This window comes from Corvus kubaryi, unplaced genomic scaffold (assembly GCF_017639235.1).
Source record: "Corvus kubaryi isolate FWS band 111438036 unplaced genomic scaffold, C.kubaryi_AGA036_p1.0 37386, whole genome shotgun sequence".
NCBI classification, from domain to species: Eukaryota; Metazoa; Chordata; class Aves; order Passeriformes; family Corvidae; genus Corvus; species Corvus kubaryi.
The window spans coordinates 1,353,317-1,368,899 of NW_024581128.1; the positions used below are offsets into that span (position 1 = coordinate 1,353,317).

General features: G+C 35.9%; 1 protein-coding gene across 17 annotated transcripts in view; it reads right to left on the minus strand.

The window, feature by feature from the left end:
- Window positions 1-15,583, minus strand: part of LOC121668662 (WD repeat containing planar cell polarity effector) — a 149,524-nt gene that overhangs the window by 81,102 nt on the left and 52,839 nt on the right. For all 17 annotated transcript variants that reach the window (XR_006017504.1, XR_006017505.1, XM_042036625.1 and 14 more), the window contains 3 exons: window positions 8,451-8,565; window positions 5,132-5,265; window positions 639-830 (listed from right to left, as the gene is read on the minus strand). Coding sequence is in view for 15 of the 17 variants with exons in the window: in XM_042036625.1 (XP_041892559.1) it covers window positions 639-830; window positions 5,132-5,265; window positions 8,451-8,565 (441 nt within the window). In the remaining 2 variants the exon portion in view is untranslated. The remainder of the gene's footprint in view (window positions 1-638; window positions 831-5,131; window positions 5,266-8,450; window positions 8,566-15,583) is intronic.

Consider the following 15,583-nt stretch of genomic DNA (forward strand, 5'->3'; position numbering starts at 1 on the left):
TGAAACAAAAATTAAATAGCTGAAATGAAAACATCTGCCTTTTAAGGTAAGCTAAGCAAGTGCCAGGAGCAGGGTCAGCTTGTAGCTTTGTCCTAATTCATACTTTATATTCCCACCTGCAGATGGGGAGTTTTAACTTTTCCTTTGAGAAAAATATCAGTCCCTGATTTGATCAATACTCATAACAAAAATTTAAACACCATCTGGGCATAGGTAATATTTTATGAAAAACACTTGAAAGAGATGTAAATTGCCTATCAGTTAACATTGCAGACAATGTAAAATAATTGCATCAGACTTACATGCAACAGTTACAACTGCTAACTCATATTAGAGTTTTCTAATGGAATTCTGACACTTTTATTTTCAGTGTTAGCAGCACCAAAGCTGTTCCATGATAAAGACTGGCTACACTTCTCAGGCTGACAGTTTTGATGTGAAAATAGTAAACACAGTAAATAAGGGGCTTTTTTGTTAAGTAACAAACCTTTGTTTTTAAGATTAGAATGGCTGATCTTCCTGTCTTATGTTTTAATAATATCTGTTCTTTATATCTACTTGAATATGCATTTAAGTTGAATAGTTCTTTCTTTAGCAAACCCGAAAAAATCACGTAACAAGAGAGTTCATCACTTTACCTCCAATTTGCCATGTGCACAGCCTAATAGCAATAGGTTGGCTCTGTCCCTCTGACAGGAAATAGGAGACCAAGGCCATGCTCCATCACTAGTTGCTGACCACCAGCAAATGACCATATCTTGCATACAGTTTATTGCCAGCTGACGTTTCATCCTTCTACCTTCTGGTCCAAGTATATCAACATAAGAAATCTGATGGAAGAAAAAAATTCAGGAAATATTTGAGGTGATAAAATAGCATAGTAGGAGCAAATGGGAGCATTTACTTTGGATGTGTGAGAAAGAATGTATATATACGCAGAGCACTGCGTACATATATCTTCATATAGGCTGTCTGTAAACATGAAAAATATCTCCTCAGACAGAAAGACATGCTCACTCTTTTATCTGTGGGGAGGGGATTGGGATGGAAAGGAATATGAGTTAAGAAGGAATTTACTGCAATGACTCCAATCAATACCAAAATGTACAGTCATGGTTGCTTGACAGCATCGACCTCCACACAGGATTTAAGCTTAGCCATATTAAATGACAAGTTCTGCAAAGCTGACCACGGAGCTAAGGCTAGTGTTTAAGACATAATCAAATATTAAATATATTCTACAGTATTTGAGCAAACATATATCTTTTTTCTTCCTCCCAAAATTAAGGAATGGAAACACAAACATCCGCTTTGCAAAAGAACATATACTTTTCTGCATAATGTGGATGAGCTACAGCATCATGCGTAAAGTTTATGCAGCTCTTGAGAATTGTGCCTCTTTCTCAGGAAGGATTTGTGGAATTTATTATTCAAACTCTGTTATTTGGAGCATGGTTATTTGAAAACATGAGCAGTGCACCATCTGGGTGACACATGCCAAGGAAATATAGATTGCACCGCATTTCTGCTTAAGGAATTAATGGAAGGTTGATAGCTAGGGGAAAAAAAACCTATCTTGCCATTGCTGGTCAGCAATAATCGAACCACTTTCTGGGGATTAAGCGCATGGCTAAGCCTACTGGACCAGACACTAGCAAAGGGCAGGGGGTCTTCTTATCAGAGAAATGCTTCTGGAGCCAGTCTCACTACATGACAGATTGCTTTCATATTCCTGTCTGGAAGGCAACAAAGGCTGGCAGTAATGCGATAATGCCAGAGTGCAATGGGTGTTAAGAACCCGTTGCATTTATGTATTGTATTTAGTAAATAATCAGGCTCATCCAAATTGTGATCTCAGCTCTCAACCAAGGCCATTAAAATCAAGGTTAATGCTTTAATAATCCTTTGCTGTTTTTTATATGGTCAAAAAGAACCCTCTTCTATTTGCATGGTCATAATATTATTGACCTCTTCATCCCATGAATACACATCAAAAGGAACTGAAATCAAAGTAATTACCAATGTTGTTCTCTCATGGTAAACATTTAACTCCTTGTTCAGTCTCCTTCAGTAAATTGAAACGGATTAAAAACACAGACAGGAAAAACTTGCAAAAGGTCAGTATTTTCAGAACATCCCGTGTTTCACTTGTCAAAATATTTTAACGGGTAAAGATAAAACATACACAATAGTCAGCAGGTAGCTGCTACCTGAATTAGAACTATATACTAATAGCTAATTTGGTGACAACACCTTGATTAGTCTGGAAAAGAACAAATACTTCCACATGTATTAATTAGTCCTGTATTGTACTGTTAACTGTTCATAACAATTTCAGGTGTTAAAACAGCCACAAATTTTTGTAAACCTCAATGTCTTGCATTAGACATGTCACTCGCAAACATGGACTCATGTCACTCAGAAAACGTAAATAATAATAGTTTGTTTTCTATTTTGCTGGTCTTCAAGACTGTAGTGATTCATAGAATAAGTCTTCCTTTATTGTTTCAAAGTGCAAACAAAATTCAAGGTGGTATCAATTAGAAAGGAAGAGGATAAGAGAGATTAATTCATTCATTTAGGTATGCATTGTGTAAAAACTCAACTTTTGGACAAATATCAATCTGTGAGGAAGAAAGCATGGTTGACTTGTTCTTATTATTGACAGAACTCTGGCAGTCCAACACTGCTGCCAATTTTGCCCACCATGAGCCTGGACATTGAACAATGTGAGGTTGCTTATCATTACAATGATAATATGACAGAAATTTAATTATACCATTACAAACACTTCCCTCATTTTAGAAATGGGACTGTAAACCCAAATACTACGTTTCTCAGGGCTACACCAAAAGTCAGAGGCAGAAATGAAGGCTATAATCAAATTTCCTGAATCTTGGCTCCAGATTTTAATCCCGTGTTAGTTCTATACCAGTGCATGCTACCTTTTTCATTCAATTTCTCTTAAATAAAACCCCAACTCTAAAGAACCATTTTTTTCCCTAAACCCCCATTTAACAATAACATTTGTTATTGTTACATATTGTTACATACTATTACAAGTTTGTACAGTTGCAATTGAGGACAATCTTATTTTTCTACTGAGAGTGACATTAGTGCTGTGTCTGTGATCTTTCAGCTTTTGAAATTTGACCAAAAATCAGCCATGAAGAACTCTAAATCAATGCAGAGAGCTGACACAATATTATTGCAAAAGTGAATAATACTTTCTGCAGTCTCACACTGGTGGAATTCCAAAGATAATAAAAATTATACTTAGCTGCCTAACTAGCAAGCCTCACACAAAACAACATTCAATTAAAAAATGCAAATGCCTTTTTTTTGGCTAGCAAAGAAATGTTCCACAGCGATTCCCACTGATTTCAAGAGAAAGCAAAGTTAACGTTGAGCATGGAGGTGTTTTGAGAAGCTCAGCTGTGTCAGCAAAGAACTGAATTTAACAACCCTATTAAGGAGTGCAGCAGATACTTCTGGTTTTCTAAACATTAAGTCAGAAGCTGTGGCCCTCACACTTCAATGGCAAAGGCAGTTCACCACAGCTTCTTCGTTAAACTTTAGTGCTATTAAGAAGAAAGCCCCACCACACACCACACTCGCTCCTAAAGCACAGCTGCAATGAACTCCACAGGCCAGGCACAAGGCACAGCATTTTAAAGTAAAGTATGTATCAGCTCGGTTCCCAGTGAACAGTGAACTGTCTCAAATCCACGTTACAGAGGTTGGATCAATCTTGCAAACACAAGCCATTGCTGAAAAGAGGCCCTGAACTGAAACAGCCTGGAAAATGTATTAGATATTAATCCTAGCAGAAAGTATTTCTACCAAGCAAGTTAAAACACATTATGGCAAAACTTAAATTAAACACATCCTTAAAAAGCTTGCCTTGCAAATGCAAGCTCCCTTATGTGAGGAAGTAAATTACTGAGGGGCTGTCAAGGGGAAAATATTTGCTAGCATAAGATTGTTTTCTTTAATGTTTATCCAGTCTGAAATAAATACAAACTCTCTCTTTTGCTCACAACATCTTTCTACATTTCTTGGGAAAAGGCTTGACCCTTCTTCATTCTTGCAGTGAATTGGATGCAGCCCCTTCCCTATTTCAACTGTTCAAAGTTAATTGCTTTGGCTGATTATTTTTTCATATTGCTGTCGCACCAACCACTTCTACCTAAGGAAGTGGTGTCCTGATGCCAAAGTGTTTATGGTTGAAATAAGTTATGTCTACCCAGATCAATCCATACAAGACACAATGTAATTCATCTTGAGATGAGCTGGTTTCCACTGAGCTCCAGACTGGCTAGTTTAAAGCCAGCTCAGCTCTCTCCAGGCTACCTTTCAGCTGCTGCTGTCATTGTAGTGAAGACACACTCACACAAAAAGTGCTGCAAAAAAGGAGTATTTCAATCTTCACTGTGTAACTAGTCAATTGGGACACAGAGGCACCAAGTCACTTGCCTAAGGTCACACACACAGTTGGCCAGTGGTGAGAAACTCAGCTTCTATATCTTGACTCCTTACTCGGCGGCTTAATTCTAAAAGCAACACTCCCAACAACACCATTACTGTGACTAGAAGGGAAATTAAGATTTCTGCCAAGAATTACAACAGTCTTGGAGCTCAGACAGAAGACTGAATTATCAGAGCTTCATGTGTTTGTGTCTATCAGCTGAGCCACAGTAACTGACCGTGCGTGTGTTTTCAGCCCACAACAAACAAGGGGTAAAACACATTAAACTTAAATCTTTTACACTGAGGTTTACTGTTACAGACTTTGCTTCATGCTTGTTAGATGCCAAGAATGTGCCAAGGGTCACTTATTGCTGCTCAATGGACACAAGGTAATCTGTCAAGGAGGGATAACTCAAATGTGTGTCTGAGCCTGAAAATAAACACAGTAGAAATCTGGATCCCCCCAGTATTTTAACTCCTTAACTCAGAATGCCATTGTAATATTTTTCAACTTTTCAGTAATTGCCATTTTTAGAGTTTGAGCTGCTCTGGTCAATTATATAAAGGTTTGCAATTTATGCTGCGACACAGTATCAGTGAACACCAGTGATTCATGATGTATAGTCCCTGCAACATTTGCAGTCACCATTGGCATCTATACCTTAAAGTCCAAACAAGAGAGTTTTTCCAGTCTTTTGTTTACATCGGGAGAATCCATTGTCTTTGTAAACTGAATAAAGCAGAGTTGGTTATGGTCCTCAAATGACAAGATGATGAAATTGTCTGTAAGAACAGCTGAAAAAAAAAAATTGTCAGCACTGTAATACCTGTCTCTAGGAACAAAACAAACACTCCACTGAGACGCTGCAAAAAGCAATTGTTTTCAAGACAGTGTCTTAAATATTACACTGAAAGCCCTGCAATATCCTAAAACATATCTCATATCAAATTGCCACTACATTCAAATATACATTTTATGCCCTTCCACATTAATTTTCATCTCAGTACTCAGCCTTCAGTATTTTCTTTTTCCTATGGTTACATCCACCAGTATTTCAGAAATGCACCTCAGACAACTTAGCTTGTCTTAAGAGCAATAAAAGCAAATTAGTACTGGAGGTGTATCTGGTATTTTGACATTGCAAGATTCCTGGTGCTGCTGCAGACACCAAGGAGACTGTTACATGCAGGATTAGGCTTCCAAGGGGTTACGAATTCGTTGAAAGCTTCACATGGGGGTACCCAAACAATATAAGCAACCAAGATGGAAAAGACTCCCTTGAAGTCTGGAAAAGCTCAGTGGAATCCCCACTGTTGTCATACGGGGGTGCTAGACCAAATTAGTTCAACATAAAAGTGATTAACTAATCTGACAATGAAAATTACTTAGAAAATAGTATTTAGGGTTTTTCCCAAGTGTTACCCAGTTATTCAAGCAGCACCCACACTTGAAGAGATGTCTGAGTATGAAGTGAGTCATTGGGGTAAGTAGTACCAGATCACTGAAGAATCACTGCTGGTTTAAAATAAATCTAGAAAGCTGAGCTCAGACTAAACTCAGAAATCTCTCCTAAGAGGAAAACGCCAATTAAAGTGGAACCAGATTTAGAAACAAACAAACCAAACTCTGTGGAATAACCTCTGAAAAACAAAATTAAAAAAAAAGCATTTATTACTAATATCCCAGATTCTTAAATCTAAATTTTACATACCCTTAAGTAGATTGACAGTTTAGTCTTACATATAAGCATGGAAAACTGGCTACTCAGCTTTGCTTTTCTTTAGTCTGATTTATAACCACTTTCATTTTCCAACAGTCATGTCCTGGCACAACTCTGAAGTAGCTGGTATGCAAATGCTAAAGGGTAGAGTTTAGAGCCAAATAATTGCCTTTGAAATGTAACATCAACACTAGCTTTTTTGGAAAAAAAAAAGTGATAAAGCATCTGATAAGATGATTCAGAAGCTAGAACTGAGATCCTGCACACACATGAAAATTGAAAACCACTGAACATGGTACCCTCAATATGTACGTACACAGTTAAAATATTTTGATGTCCTCACAGACATAGTTTATGTTAAAGATGAGCTGCAGCACACCTCAGATGCTGATGAAATTTTGCCTATAAATAATAAGAATCAGGAGGACTTTCTTAGACACAGGAGGATTATAAAAGCAGTAGTAATTCTGTATTTTGTGCACACAGTCTGACCTTTATTCCAAATGTTAAGAGGACATGCTACTCCGAATGAGAATTACAACATTTCATAAGTAATTCTGGCACATTGTAACCCTTATCCATTTCTGAAGTAAGAATTTTTCTTTTTATACAGGCTTCTTGTACTAAATGTAGAATTTCTCTTGGGCAACTTTATAATCACAAATGTAATTTGAAGTCAGATTTGGAAAGATGTGCTATTTTGTTGAATTAAAATTAATTTCCTCTAGGACAACATTATCTCATGTTTCTCATGTAAGGATAGTTCAGTATAAAAATTTGTATTTTGAGCACTATTTGTGTGGATAACAAAAGCATCTTCTTTTATTATTCACGACAATAAAAACTGTATTGCAATGAAAGTTATTGAGTGGTTTGCTTTTACTGAACAGAGGCAATTTTATTTCACCTTCAGACCTGGGTATTAGCAAACATGGAGGTTTAAGAAAATCTTGAATAAATGAAAATAAGGACAAAACATTATATAATATTATTTATGTAATAAATACAGTGGTCTAAATGTAGCAAAACATATTTGTTGCTTTATTGTTGCTTTAGTTGTAAGCTTTTTTAGTTAGCAGTATTTCCTAAACAAATATTTGTATTTCTATGACATATTAAGCCAAGGTAAGGCATGATACATATAATTTATTTTTTTATTATTTTTTAAAGACAAAGTACTCCAAATAATTTCCGCAAACTACTTCAATTTGGGTATAACATTAGATTCCATGCTTTCCTAATTTTTTTCCTACCTGAAAGTAGGAAATCCTCCCTCCAGAAACAGAGGGCAAAAAAATCTAGATGGAATTATTAGTCCAGTAATTAAGGTGAAGAGTGAAAAAAGAAGACAAGATAGTAAACATGTTCTGTGCTCTCTGTGTAATTAGTTAACAAAAAATGAGGTCAGTGTTAAATTTTTTTATAAATAAAGATTCTACTAACATAATTATATTAATGCTAATTTTCAAGACTAAACTACTATATAGTGATAAGATCAGAGGGTCACAGTATTGTAGTTTCTTAAAAAACTAGGCCAATATACAATAGATGCCTGGGTAGAGAGAAAAACAAATCATTAAAGATCAAACAGAATTAAGCTCATATTCTTATTAGAAGGATGTAATGTGAGTCTACTCTTAAAGAATTTGGAAGATAGTGCACATGTAATATGGCTCACACCAAAATTTCATACTCCTGCTTGTGCAGAAGCCAAGATACCAGTTGATTTCTCAATGATACGAGTCATATCATACAGCTGTGGAAAAAGGGATGTTTTTGTAAGTTTTCTTCTGCATTAAATGAAAACCTAATTTTTAGCAGTCACTAGTTAATAACAGTAGTGAGATTCTGGATATCAAGAAACTGAATGAGAACACCTCCACATAATTGATGTTATCCAGCCTTTTTTAATAACAGCTTTATCCCATGTAACTATTCAGTTGGCTGATGTTTGGTTCTGTCCCATTTTCCCACCTACGAAATAAACATGACAAGTTCAAATGGCATGTTCACAGCGGTTACAATGTGTAAGAAATGGAATTTTAGAAACCCATGCAGCATTTGACAAGCCTGAAAACTTTGATGTTAAATATTATTCTTAAAGTGTTCTTAGTCCTGAGGGTTGTAACTATAGCATTACATGCAATTACTTGTTGAGTTTGCAAGTCCCCAGTGGCAATAATTAGTCTACCTGTTGACATACTGTTTCTCTACTCTATTGTTAATGTAGGCAATTGATTTGCACATGGGTGTAATTACCATCACTGATGGTGTCGGAGATGAGCTTCCCCACCAGGGTCCTGTCAATCACCACTTTCTCCAGCTGTGGCCCAGAAAGGCTTAGGGACACCAAAGCACCTGAGTGAAAGAGGAGCTGAATCCAAAGAGCGAGAAAACAAGACATCAGAAATCATTAATAAAGTGAAACATTCTAAGGTACGTATTAGCAGCCGTCCATTACGTAGTAATCTGATTTTCAAAATTACAAAAATGAATTATCATTGACGTGAAGATGTCTTATAATGACTTTGAAAGCTTTTTCAATGAGAGATGCAACATAAGGGCACAAGAACTACAATTGCTGAACTCTTGAAGAAGCAGCTAAGTCCCCAAACGTTACATAAAATGTACTGAATTAGTTTGTTAAAAACAGAGATCAAAATTCTGTTCTGAATGAGGGAATGAATTACACTGATCACTCTATCATCCATGGACCTGATATTTCTGTATAAAGTAACTGCATAGTCTGCATGTAAAAACATATAAAGTAGGGTTTAATATAATTCTATATTATTATCACAGATTAAAACCAGCACCTTTTTGCTATCCTTGTTATTTCTGGTCATTCATATATTGTTTAAATTAAATAATTGTACCCTACCACAGAGATAGCTGTGAGCTCCCAATAAATCCATTCACTCCTTGATATAATGTTATAGATGTCTCTCTTAGAAAGAAAGAATTTAAACTATTGGACAGAACAGTCAGAGGGTTATTTCAAAGTTAATTGAATATTCATGCCTAATTAATTTAAATTAAATGACATATAATCTTGAATACTAAGTTACAGTATTTATCAGCTCCTTCTTATGCAATATCTTCTATGAGAGAGAGAATGCTCAGTGGGAGGAGTTATGAAAAACATTTATTTTTGCATAATTAAACCATTAGTCATTTTCTGAATGCAACTACTAAAGCAAAGGAATTCAGAAAATAAAGCCTATAAAAGGAATTCTCAATGGAAAGACCACTGCAGACAAGTCCAGAGGGCCCATCAAAGGCCAGGAATCTGGCACTCCAGCTCCTACTTCTACCTAACATTCGATTTTTAAAGAAATCTCTGTGCTTTTAAAAAACTTAACTACTAAAGAAACACTTGCTCTTGTAGGAGAATTTGGCAGAAAAAAATCCCATTTGTTCTCTGCTGGAGCTGTGAGACAAACATGGTTGCAATATAATCTTTAGAACTTTCTTGCAGTGAAATCCACTGGACTGTATAATAAATAAAAAGTATGAGGAACAGGAATGTAGTGATCTATTTGGGCATGCCCCTTGTGCAATGCTCTGCTCCTGATAATTCAGTTATGGAAACTCTCCGTTTTACATATTTTGCTATATTACTATACCTCTGTGCTCTCCAAGGAATAGAACAAGTGTACTTAAAGAAATTACCTTCTTGCTCTAACACCTTTAACCAACATTTTTTAAAAATAAAGTCTAGTAATGTGTGAAACAGAAACAAAAAAAATCTGTGATGTAGAATTAATTTCTAAGAACAAATGATCAGTTCCCATCCTGCCAAAGTCTAATCATACATTCATTTGACAGATACATATAGTCAATGTTTCAATATTCCCTGTCATGATGGATGTCCTTTAAGGTTTTGTCCTAGTAAAAATGTTAGACACGCTTACACTCATGCAGCTTTTATTACAATCTTTCAAAACTTCAATTTGTCCTTATGTTGAAGTTAGATTAGATAAAAATCACAATTTATTTCCAACTTGGCAACATGAAATCCAGCAAGGTTTGACTACAGTTGGCTATAACTGTCCGAAAAACCTGCTGGAAAAAGTAAGGGTTGAAACCCAGGAGCTGCCAAATGGTGATGTAGGGAACAATCAAGCAAAATTACATAAATACTCTAGAAATCTCAGTTCTAAATTACGGAAGGGATATCAGCCTGATAGGGGAGAGTAAAACACCCCCAATCTTTCAGTGTTATGTGCCAACAAGAGGGATGGGGCAGTCAGGGTATAAATTCACTTTATGCCTATGTATTAATTTCCTGGTAATGGCATAAATCACACCTGTTACAGAGCTATAATAGAAATCAATGAAAACCTCTCCAGTCTTTCATGACAAGACATTTATATACATATAAAATGTTGTGCTAATGGGTGTGCTTTGCTTTGCATCTATGAAACTGGTCATTAAACCAGTGCTATGGATTTTCAGTATTGTATAGATCTCTACATATCACTATGGCATGCCAGAACCACAGATAGTAGGTAAAAGTAGAATCATTTCCATGACTTTTATTGTTTCTCCCATTGTGCTCCCTCCTTCTTTCATTTTACAGCAAAACATTCTTTCCCATTATTCTCCTCAGAAGTTTGAGACACTCGGGAAAATCTTAAATTGTAATTTAACCAATTTTTGTTATAATAACTTAGTGTGGTTGGTCCATAGGTTTAAGTTCATTCTTCTAGGAACTTCAGAGTCTAAATTTAAAAAGTTAATCAGAGACCTTAAAAACTATATGGCCATGTAAGGTTAGGATTTCATCCATCTCCCTTTAAAAATCTTTGGATTAGAACTGAAGTTTTTTAAAAATTAGTTCTTAGAGTTTACCATGAAGTACAAGCAGGTACTTAAAGAAAGAGGGGCAGTGGCGGAGTCACCACCCCTGGAGGTATTAAAGACATGTAGATGTGGAACTTAAGGGTATGTTTTAGTGATAAACTTGGGAGCATTAGGTTAACAGCTGGACTCACTCTTACATGGTTTTTCAACCCTAAATGATTCTATGATTCTGTGCTTTCATCAAAGATATTCCATAAAAGAGAAAATATTTATGTGCTCAAATTGAACCCACTATTTCAATTTGCTACATTCTGTGTAGTCTGTGCAAAGACTGCTCCATGATAATAAGATTTAGGTGCTGTTACACATAAGCTTGACTAGTTAAACTCATATTTTGGTGGATGGGAGCAGTCCAATCACAAGCAAGAATGAATATAAAGCAAATAGGGAAGATTGCAAACTTGGCTTGAACACCGATACACAGTGATCCAATTCCAAAGGGAAGAGCCCATCAGTGCGAAGGAATAAAAGCCAATATAAGAGGCATTATTTACACAAGGCACTACATCATTCCATCTAACAGATACTAAATTAGGGAAAGAAATTCACAATGATGAAACACATCATAAATTTTTCAGATTGAAGTACTGTGATGGGAAAAATAAAATCAAAGAGTTATCTCCAGAGCTTAAACAGTCACAAGGCGTTCCTAAATAAAATATGAAAACATGACTTCATACCTATTGGAAGAATAAGGCAGAAACTTTGTACTTGAATGCAGTTTGAGTAAAATGCTTGGACACCTGGTCATTCTACATGCTGGGAAGGAAGGGCCACTTAATTTCTGTGTTATTGAGGAGCTGAATGTGAAGACTTTGGTAGAAGGGATTACGTATTTTATATGCAAAAAGTTTTTCTCCACTGAGCAAGAAAGACATAAGCAGCAGAGGATACTCAGGGAAAGACTTAGCCCTTCCCCAATAGCAAAGTGCTCCAATACGTATTTGAGTTAGTTTTTATTAAGCAAAGGACTTAAGTACAGGTTCATGACTTATGGACTTTAGTACAACTTAAGCATCTACTTAAGTGGATCCCTTTATCCTCAGAAGCCTGAGCCCTTGACTCCTCATTCATGCAGCTCAGCTGCTTATCAGCCCTTCTACCTAAAAAGATACCTGTGGAGCAAAGCCAGGATTTGCTTCTATCTGATTGAAATTGGAAGAGAGAATATGACTGTAAAAAATATTGCTGCAAACTGTTTTCCCTTAGAGAGCCCAACTGACAAAGGAATATGCAAAAGGAGAAGAGAATTGCAAAGCAATTCTTGTTCAAGCAGGTTCCCAGGGTTTTTCCCCACCTCTTCATTCCAGATTGCTTTCTTAGCCACCCCACCGTAATTACGGTGTTGCATGCCTTACTACAGATGAAGTTATTGTTGTTACACGTTACTGTTTCACAATAATCAATGCATTTGTACTTCTAGCTCCAAATATCTAAAACCACACAACACATTAATGGTGGTGATCAAAAGCAACCAAAAGAATTTAATATGAGGGCAGTGTTCCTCTTGGTAATTGGGGATGAGTGCTGGCTTCTCATGTATTCTAGACAGAATGTCTTGGTTTTGGTATCAAATGTGTTATGTCACCATGTGTCTTGCTAAATCGGTTTGCTAATGGGCATTGTAGCTGATAGAACAAGCCAGAAAATATTGCTGTGGACCTCAATTCAGAATCCAGTTCTAAGTATGTTGACAATGGCAATAGAAAAACTATTTATATACATACATAAATTGCAACACAAATACAACTAAATGAAATCAAAACAAGTTAACAAAGTATACATAAATCTTTTTCATTAGCAGGTAACAGATATGATTCATAGCTAGTGCTTGGCTTTTATACAATAAAATGTAGGACAATGTTGGCATGTGTTTAATTTAACATCATAATGCAAATGTAAAACTGAAAAAATTTGGAAATCAAATGTTTCAGCCAGATCTCATTTATTTTTATTGCCTTATATTGTAAAACCAAACCTTAACCAATGGCATCATTTCATAGGAAGATTTCATGATTTTGTGGCAAAACTTCAAGGCATTCCAGAGAATTAGAGAAGGAGACTAAGAAAAGAAGCAGCCAGAGCTGAGCTGAGTAAACTCAACCATACTGATAAAATTAATTGCTCAGGTCATTACTCCTTGGCAGGGAAAGCTGAGGAGTACAGTGGCATCTTATTGTAAAGACTTCTTGTCTTTTTCCTGTCATCCTTCTTTTATGGTCTATTTATTTTCCTTTGACATCAGCTAACTGAAGATTACAGGATTATTTCAACAACTCAGCACAGGTCATCAAAGTTGGGGGTCAGAAGTACCATACAGAAATGGTATGGGTTCAGATCCTATTGGAACAGAGCTAAAGAAAAGACCTCAGTCATTTAGGATTCAACTAAGGTCTTTTAAATATGAGAGCAAGCTCCTTGACAAAATTCCCTGTACTGTCTAGGTTATGTTTACATGAACTGCCACATCATCTATTTCAGAAGCTCTAAGCAGTGCTGGAATGTATACTTAGGACTGCAAAAATAAAGGCCATCGGGGTTCTTTTGGCCATGGACAAGGAAGAAAATATGAAACTTCCAATGCACTGATTGGGCCCCAAAAAAACCCATAATAGGATAAATTTTGATGCATAAAATGAAACGCTAAGAAAGGTAGAAAGCCAGGCCATCATTATGGTCGTTCTAAGCAAATTCGTATAGAAAAGCCAACTTTGAGAAATAGACTCATGCAATGGACAAGATAATCTCCAGGCAAAACAACTGGATTTGTCTCTGGGGCATATGCATGAAGTCTAATTGGCCATTTGCATGTAAACAGTTAACATGACAGCACACTTATTTTTAGCTGATGCGTGTTTAAAATAACAGCCGCCAATTTTTGCCTGTGGGCCAGTTCTAAGATGGAAGTGCTGGAGGAAGGGTGAGGAATTAAGAATAGTGGTATTTAGGTTACAGAAGGGACACTGGAAGCAGCCCTATGCTTGTTTTTCACAAAATCTAAGGGAAATCATACTACTCTTTTAAAGAATAGTCTTGTTTTCATTGCATCACTTTTCAGTTTTCTTTCCATTTGTCTTGCTCAAGGTACAGCAGCCATTGAGTTTTTGGATGCCACATTGCTACTACAATATAAAGGCAACTGCTCCTGCTTCAGCTACAGATAAACATTTAATGAAAAATGGGAAAATGTAGCTGTTGAGTTAAATATTTTAATTTCTATAAAGCAGCTTATTTGAAATTGTATTGCTACTAAAAACAAAGGCAAAATAGATACTATAATTAAACCATATACTCAAATTTAGCCCAAAACATTGAAATTATGATAATCAGGGTAACTTCCTACATGTTCATGCTGTTTGTCTGTAATGTTGCTTTAACTCTCCAGAGTTAATGTAAACATGGACTCCTACCACTAGCTCTGGTATTCATCCAAAAAAGGCTGTGAATACAGCAGTGTTATGCCACAGATGACACCATTGCATGGTAAACACTCTCTGCTGAAACAGTTAATTAGTATTCTACTTAGAAGTAAAAAATAAATATACAACATCTTTTCCAGAAGCTTCAAAACATTTGCATCGAAAAGGTACAGTCCAATTATTGCTGCCAAATGCTCAAAGACAGATGAGCAGCAGAAAAACAAACCATCTGACATCAAAATTGATAGAAGACAGCTTTTCTGTTCTAGACTCTTCCAAATGATTCATTTTTCTCCATTTTATTTTCATTTGCTGGAGGTCTTTTATTTTCAGGAAGACAGAAAGTGAAATAACACAATTGTTTTGGCAAAACATTCTAACCCTTGTTGGAGACTTCAATAATCAGTCACTATTAAACAAAACACATTTTGTTTTGTGATTGAGAAACCAAAAGCAGAATTTAAGGACAGGGAAATGACTATGATTTTTATCTATAACTTTCACTCTGGTTATGTTATAACCTATATAATCACTTATACTCTGGCCTTAGCAGCCATCTAAAAAAACCCCTCAAATACTAAATTTATTAAACTACCCCTTTACATGGTTCAATACCTAATATACTGGGATGAAAACACCCATCTCTTTTCTTTTCCATCTTGTAGAAGAAATAAGTTAAATTGTATTCATCTCATTCATGTTGATGTAAGCCTGAAATAGCTTAGAGTGTGCTAAGTCAAAAAATAAAGAAGAGTTTTATACAGAACTGATAGTGAGCCAAAGGTGTTATATTGTAAAGGCAGGATGACACATCCTGGCAAGAAGTTTATTTTTCCAAAGTATGTATTGTATACACTGCAGGTGGTTGCTGCTGAATGGGAGGGGAAGGAAAATGATAAAGGGAGAATGGACAGGGAGAGCAAATGAAAAGACAGCAAACTGGGAGGCAAATGAACGCACTCACACCTAATTGACTTAGTATTTCTTAACCAAATTTCTTTCCTAATCAGAACAATAATGACATGAAAAAATTATTCCCCCAATTAGCACACAATTAATATTTAAATCAGCTCTAGAAGATTAACATTCACAGATGTATACTATGTA